The sequence below is a fragment of the Malurus melanocephalus genome, unplaced genomic scaffold (genome assembly GCF_030028575.1).
Source record: "Malurus melanocephalus ecotype Western Australia unplaced genomic scaffold, MMel_1.1 scaffold_247, whole genome shotgun sequence".
Taxonomy (NCBI): domain Eukaryota; kingdom Metazoa; phylum Chordata; class Aves; order Passeriformes; family Maluridae; genus Malurus; species Malurus melanocephalus.
This window is the reverse complement of record NW_026623479.1, coordinates 850,352-857,716: the sequence shown is the minus strand read 5'-3', so window position 1 is coordinate 857,716 and position 7,365 is coordinate 850,352. Positions and strand designations below refer to the sequence as shown.

Sequence of the window (7,365 nt, the reverse complement as noted above, 5' to 3'; positions counted from 1 at the left end):
GCTGGGGAATAGAGGCAATGAAGAAGTGAGATTTCTATTGCTGCTGTTCTGAAGAAATGGCATAGAAAGCTCTGCTCGGGAAACCCACTGCCTTCCAAACACCTGTTACGTCCCCATGGGTACAGGATGATGGCCAGGAGGCTGCGCTGACACCTGAAAAGCCACTTCAGTGCTCACGAGGGGAAGGGTTCCCAAGGTTCTGTCAGAGGGCGCTGAAAAACCGCTCCGACACATTTGGGAAGAGAGAGGGAGGAGCAGGCACCCTCCCACGGGATGGGAGAGTCGCTGGCGGAACACACCGGGGGAGGAAGCAGAGGCCACGTGGAAAGGCTGTGCCGCACAGCAGCCCCTGGGCTCGGCGTGTCCCGTATCGGCGAGGCTCTGCACGGGAGAGGTCGCAAGCGCAGAGCCTGCTCCTCCTTACCTGGCAGTGATTGCCATGGTGAGGCAGGTTAAARCAGTGCAGAGAGGAGACAAACTTAATGTTGCTCAATTACCTGCGAAGCCTCATGCTGGCAGGAATGATTTACGAATGTTTCAGTGAAATTTATTTTGATAAAAACACAGCCGAGGATATTCAAGAACTGGACCTTGCTGCCCAAGAGCTCCAAAATGAAACAGAACAGCATTTTTGTTTGCCCACATTGCGCACAACACAGAATGCGAATAGCTGTAATACTGACTAACCAGATTTTTTTTTTAATTTTAACCTAAAATCGGGACTTTATGCACCATCTCAGATCAGCCCGTCAAACTGATATCCGCCAATTAAAAATGCATCTGCCAATCTCATCAGCATAAGCAACTCTGTACCACACTGTTGCCATCCCAGGTGCACAAACAGGTGAGTACCGAATGCAAACAAAATATTTATAGGCTGACTCATGCGAAACTTAATCTATTCCAACAGCAAAACCTGCTTGGGGTTCAGTTCGCTGTTTGCTTTGATGCTGATACCCTCTAACCAGTCCATGCCTCCTAGCTGATAGCAGATTTTGTTTAGAAAAACTTTCCTGAGGCCTTTTACATAATTGCTGTCTATTTTCTCTGTACAATCTTCAGAAGAACCTTTCTTTTAACWTCAAACAAACAGTTTCTTAAGAGTACTATTGGGTTTTTTTAAAGGAAACAAAGAGCTATGGTAAGCTTTGMATTGATCTTAATTTCTTCCTCTCCACTCTTTTTAAAAAAGGTTGGTTTTTTTTCCTTCCTATTTGCTGTTCAGCTGGGACCCATTTCTGGGTTAGACTATTCTGATCTGCAGAAATAACASTGGGACTCAAAAAGAGTGAGAATACAACCAACAGCCGGACAAATTTGGGTCACACAGAGAMTCCGCTAATCCAACAGCTCAGCGAGCAAAGAGACAAACCCAAACTCCCTTCGCCGTGACTCCGTGACTACCTCTGTATAGGATTAGCCGAGCCCCAGGCTGCTCCAGAGCTTTATACCTGCAGCATCGCACATTTTAAGCATCACTGTGACACTGTCACCCGGAGGCAGACGCGGCGCTCCCAAATGCATCCGTCACCAGCACTGTCACCTAAGGCCGGGCTCCAGCCGCCCGACCTGCGGGTACCGGTGCGGGMCCGGCCCCATGGCCAGCGGGGGAGCAGGGGCACGGGGGGAGGCGGGCAGAGCCCCGGGTGGGGGTCGGGAGAAGGAGGGGGACAAGGATCGGCTGAGGCCCGGCCCTGGTGCACAGGCTGGCACCCCGCCATGCGCTGCGGATTGGGGTGCTCTGCGCTGGGTGGGGCCCGAAGGGGGCAGCCCCCTCCCTCCCTGAGGCGATTCCCGGGGGTGCATCCTCCCAGCCGGGGCCCCTCCYCGGGGCGCATCTCTCCGGCCCCGTCCGCCCCCCGGGGCAGGCTGCGTGCCGCCGGGGACAGCCCCCAGCCCGAGAAACCCCCGCGGCGAGGGGCCCGCGATCCCCGCATCCCTCCGGGAGCATCCCGCGGGGCGAGCCCGGCCGGGGGCGGGGGTCCGCCGGTGCTGGGCCGGGCCCGGCGCCGCGATCATGCGCACAGCACCCGCGCCCCGGGCCCCTCTCGCCCCGGGCCCCTCTCCCCCCGGGCCGCCGCCGCCCCGCCGGGCCCGCACGGGCCGCCCTACCTGCGGCCAGCAGCGCGGCGAAGGCCAGGAGCAGCCCCAGGAGGCGGCGGCCGGCCATGGCGCGGCGGGGCTGCGTCTGCCGCGGGCTCGGCTCCCCTCACCGCCGGGGCGGGATCGGCCGTGAGGGGCGGGCACTCCGCGCCACCGCCCCCCGCCCTCAGCGCCGCGCCGGGCCGCGCCCCCGCCCCCGCCCCGGCCCCGCGATGGGAGAGGGCGTGTGCCGGCGGCTCCGCGGGGCCCGGGATCGGCTGAGCCCCGGCCCCTGCAGGGCTGTTCCTCTCGGCGAAAACGCTGCCCCGGCGCGCATCCTCCCGCCGGGCGGGAGCGGAGCGGCCGCGGCATTAGCCCCACATCTGCTCAGCCGAGCGGGGAGAGCCGCTAATAGCGCTGGGGAGGGGTTGGGACTGCTGCTACCGGGGGTGAGGGACGGCGGGGACCCGGCAGCAGCATCCCCGGGGCTGGGACAGCCGCGTGTGCCCACCGACAGCATCCCGGGCTGGGACAGCCGCGAGTTTCAGCTGGGAGGCCGCAGAGGTGCAGGGATGGGGTGATGGTGTGGACCTGGAGCTCTGCCCTGCTCCAGGGAGAGTACAGAACTGCTGCCGCAGTTTCACCCTTTAATATCAGGTGCTTAACGTGGTGGTTACGGAGCTATGGAATTGTTGGCTGGAAGCGACCTCTGGAGGTCTCCAGCCCAAAGGCCCCCTCGCAGCGGGACCCGCGGACACCAGGTTACATCAGCCACAGTCACCTCTGAAAACCTCGAGGGCTGAAAGCTCCCCCACCTCCCTTGAGATGACCAGTGGCCATCCCCACTACCTTGGGAAGATTCTCCTGGGCTCAGTYTGCCCCTCCCACTGACCCTACAGCTATCACCCCCAGCTGTGTTGGCTCTGCCATCTTAAAAACTGCCTTGAGTAGCTGTRAACTGCAATTAGAGCTGTCCTCAGCCGCCTCCTCGCCAAAGCAAACAAGTTGCCCSTTGTGCATCGGGTGCTGGACCCTATTCTCTATTGCTCGTTTGAACGGGGGTGGGGAAATTGCTAATAACCCGGTAAACATCTTCTTTGTGATATTTATAGGTTGTTTTGCTAAAGAAAGGGGGATGAGGATGCAGCCTATTTTTAGGAGGTATTCCTGAAGCTTTAATGGGGAKTGAGAGCCTGAAGAAGTGTCTGGGTCATCCTAGTCCCATGTCACCTCACAGCAGCTGGTACACCCTGCTGTTTGCGGCTGCTCCGGCCGAGTGTCAGGACTGCCTTGGGTTCAGAAAGCCTTTTTTTGTCCTTGTGGAAACATTACYTGAAAAGCTAGTAGGCAGACAGACCATGCGGGAGCTCCTGTCCTGTGTAGAAGCACCCGGGTTGAAGGATGCGGTAGGATAATGGGGGGAAGGATGCTGTATTTCTGACTTTTCCTTTATGGCCGCGGAGCAAACTGCGGGCTCCACAGTGCCTTGCCTTCGGGGGGAAGGTCTCTCAAACCCACCCTGAGTGCGTCTCTATTATTTAGTGTAGTTGGGCMCCCTCGTGTCATCGGAGCTACAAACTCTCCTGTGCTGCGCAATTCYCCGCGACTGCAGCAGCTCAGGGGAGCAACAAGGGCTCCCCGATACAAAGAAGCGATGCTGGAGAAGATGCGCTTCAGCTGCCATGCACGGCAGTCTGTACATTCACAAAAYTGCCTCTCTCCCTGTCTATACAAAGAGAAATTCAGGATTACAGTCCCGTTCGTGTCAAACTAAAGGAAACTAGCGGGACAGCATTTGTACCTTCCCAGTCTGGTTCCCCAATAACCTCTTCGTGTGCTATTTGCATTTCAATGGCTTTCCAAGCCTCCGGTAATTGTTGGGGGAGGAGGCGGGTAAAAAAGTCTATTATTATATTAGCGTTGGATCAGCTTTAGCAAGCCTGAAGGCATGAGAGAGCATCGTGCAGCTGATGCAACCCGTGACAGTATATTGTTTGCCGTTCTGTGTGAGCCCGGGGTGCGCACCGATGCCTGRGAGTTGATTCATAATTACAAAGAGATGTATGAATGTAGCTTTGAACGGGCAGGAAGGCAGCAGCAGCGCTGCGCTCCGAAGCTGGAGGGAAACAGTGCGGTACGAACCAGGAATTCATATTGGAATCATGCATCTGGCTAAACCCCCTGGCACCCGAGGGTGCCATCGCTGTCTGGCCATGCCCAGCTGGGGCTGCGTGCGGCAGGCACAAGTTGTGTCTTTAAGGAGGCCGAGCCCAAGGCAGCTGGAAAGCCTGGGGCCCGGCCAGCAAGTGACTCAGCATCGCCTGACCTGTGCCCGGGAGCCGAGGCTATTCTTGGTTCGGGCTGTGTTTAAGGCAGCCGAGGCTTAAATGCTTCCAAATTGCTCCACAGAGGATGTGTTGTGAGGCTGGAGCCGCGGACATGGCATGCTGTCCACGGCTGCGGTGCCGTCTGCCCGTCCGATCGCTTTCCTCCGAGCTCGACGGAGCCGTGACCTTTCCATTTCCTTCTCTTGAGCTGGATTAAAAGTGTAAACTTTAAACAGCGGAATAAACAGTCAGCAGAGAAACTTTCAGTGGAAAAATATACTCACTTTCCATTGTATTTTAACAGGTGKCATGCTCAACTCTTCTTGCTGCCATTGAAAATCTGCTCCCTGGGCTTAGCATCCTTTTTTGTAACTGAGCAAAAATATGAGAAGGGGAAATCCTGATTGTGAAAGGTAATACTGGATCACACTAAATTCTGATTTAGAATCTTCTTCTTCCTAAATCTATTCAAATAATTTAGCAGGTTCAGAACATGTAATGTGTTAGATCTCAGAGCCCCTCACAGRCACTGATCAATTACCCTCGGTAAGTGATGGACACATAAAAAGCATCAATTTAGCTCTGCTGAAGTGCTGCTGTTTTAAAAGCAGAACGGGCTGTCATGTAGCAATGCACAGCCTTGCCACACAGTTATCTGGAATGGAAAACGAAAATACACAATTTAAAGTGAGCAATTTCAGAGGCTGAACTACGTTTCTCCCTTAGTCTGTCTCCTGCCTGAGGTATTGTTTCATAGCACTATTTTCAAATACAACCATTCTTTCTTAAGTAAAAAAAAATTGCTAATTTGGGGAGAGCTTTTCTTTTATGAAGCTAGGATTCATCTGGTCACATTTTCTAGATGACTTGTTTTCTGAAGTCTTGATTAAAGTTATGATCCAAGTGGTTCCTTTACAAAAAAAAAAAAAAAAAAAAAAAAAAAAAAAAAAAAAAAAAAATAAAAAAAGGGCAAGCAGTAGCATGAGATGACAGCTCCAGGCAGCTCTCAGCCTGCACCACCCAGCCGCCCGCGGCTCCAGGACTCGCGGATATTCCCGAGCTCTTCAGCCGCAGCTGCATCCCCGTGGAGAAGGGAGGAAGGAGCAGGTTTCCCTGGCACTGGGCTGGCGGGTGGCCGCGCTGCCGGCTCTGGGGCTGTGCCAGAGCTGGCATCCAGCAGACTTTGCTCCGGAGCCAGCGGCTGAGCGGAGGGAAGCGGCTCGGGGGCATCGGGACCCGGTTCCCCCAGCCTGCGGCGTTCTGTGCCGGTGCAGGGACCTGCCCGGTGGAAGGCACGGCTGAGTAAAGCTCCCTGTAAACAGCCTTACCTGCTGCTCGCTGCCTGCCAAGTGCCGAGCACTGCTCGCTGTCACCCTCTTCCCAGAGAGCCTCCGGTCTGTTTCCTTGCAGAACCGATGCATTGGGGAATATTTGTACAAGCTAATTTTGAGTCTGTCAGTTCTCTGCCAACACTAGCTGTCTAGACTCCTGCTATAACCAAAGGTGAGAGGTAGGTTCCTAATTACAGTGAATCACACCCTTAAAGATCCCTCGTCTATATGGAGAGCACGGGCATCTTACATAGGTGATTAAAATGGGTCTGAATGTTCCCTGTTGTGTGCTGGGTCTGCCGGGCGACTGCAAACAAATGCCTCACCTTGTGTAAATCAAATGCTTCAGCCGCACTCTTAAAGGAGAAATGTTAGTAGTACTCAGATGGAAATTAACTGGAGAGTGCATTTATTTTTGGCCAGTCCCCTGAGARCACCTGCCAAGCATTTCCTCTCATTTCAAACCTGGCTGTTCCTGCTGAGAAAGTCTGATGGAGATTCAAGTCTGGGTCAAGGTGAGTGCCTGGCTCTTCATCAGCTGTCTGTGCCGTTTAAAAGGGAAAGAGGAAGGGAAGCTGAGCAGCAGGCTGGGTGTGAAAAGTGGTATGCTCCTGCAGGAGCACACGGGAATGAGAACAGGACTGCTTGGATATGGTTTATGTACCGATGAAATGCACCTGCTGGTCCCCAAGCGTCCRTGTACAGTTTTAAAATAAAGATATTGAATCATAAATTAAATACAGAAAATTAATTCTGGCCTCATTCACTGCAGGATTACAGCCAATTGCATGAAACAAGGGGTTTGTGTGCCTGTGTGAAGCCAGAGTGAGCAGCACAAGCTGTGGTCCCTGTGGGAAAGGTCTCGGAGGGTCATCAAAGCTGCTGCGTGGACAGGCTCAAGCATCAGTGCTGGGACTGCAGCATCAGGTGGCYCAGGCTGTCCCTTCTGTGGGAGCACGGCTGGAGTGTGCACAGGGCTGTGGCTGTGGCTCTCAGGGTGCCAGACAGGAGCTGGCATGGCCAGGCTGCTCCTCTGCTGCTCCAGCACCGTGTCTGGAGTGCTCTGCTCCAGAGCCAGGCACTGCACTGCTCTGCTGAGGGCTGGGCTTTCTTCTGTCACAATAACTGTGAGCTTGGATGCAAGGATGCTGGGGCATTGGGTCAATTCACCGCTCTTTCAAATGCCTTAGAAACTCGTATTTGCTCTCTGGATTCCTGAAAAGCAGACAAACCTGGTATTTTCTGTGTTTTCTTTTTTTTTTTTTTCTTTTAAATTTCCACCAGGGACAGAAATTGCTGGCTGAGAATCTGAGGCCTGCACCCAAAAAAAACATGTCTCAAGAAGCAGTGTAACTGCTCTGGCCAAGGTTTCTGTTTTTTCTTAGCCTGCTCCAGAAGTCTGCAGAATCCAAGTGGGGTTACAGAGTGTAAGGTGACGTTCAGTGGATCAATGAACAGCTGTAAAAAAGCTTTTCTGCCTTTCCCAGCAGTTAATAACTTCATTGCATAAAACTTAGTTTTTCAGAAAGACCTCATGTGATTTTTGGCTGACTGAGGTGAGGACTGGTGAGGAATGTTCGTAGTTACAAATGGGGAGATTTTTTTCTCTTTTTTTACGGGAAAGA

General features: G+C 53.9%; 1 protein-coding gene across 1 annotated transcript in view; it reads right to left on the bottom strand.

The window, feature by feature from the left end:
- The window catches only part of CD99L2 (CD99 molecule like 2), a 24,161-nt gene extending 21,928 nt beyond the window's left edge, over positions 1 to 2,233 (bottom strand). The window contains 1 exon segment of the mRNA XM_057375396.1: positions 2,113 to 2,233. Coding sequence (XP_057231379.1) covers positions 2,113 to 2,170 — 58 coding nt within the window. The 5' untranslated portion in view covers positions 2,171 to 2,233.
- Positions 2,234 to 7,365: the final 5,132 nt, after the last annotated feature.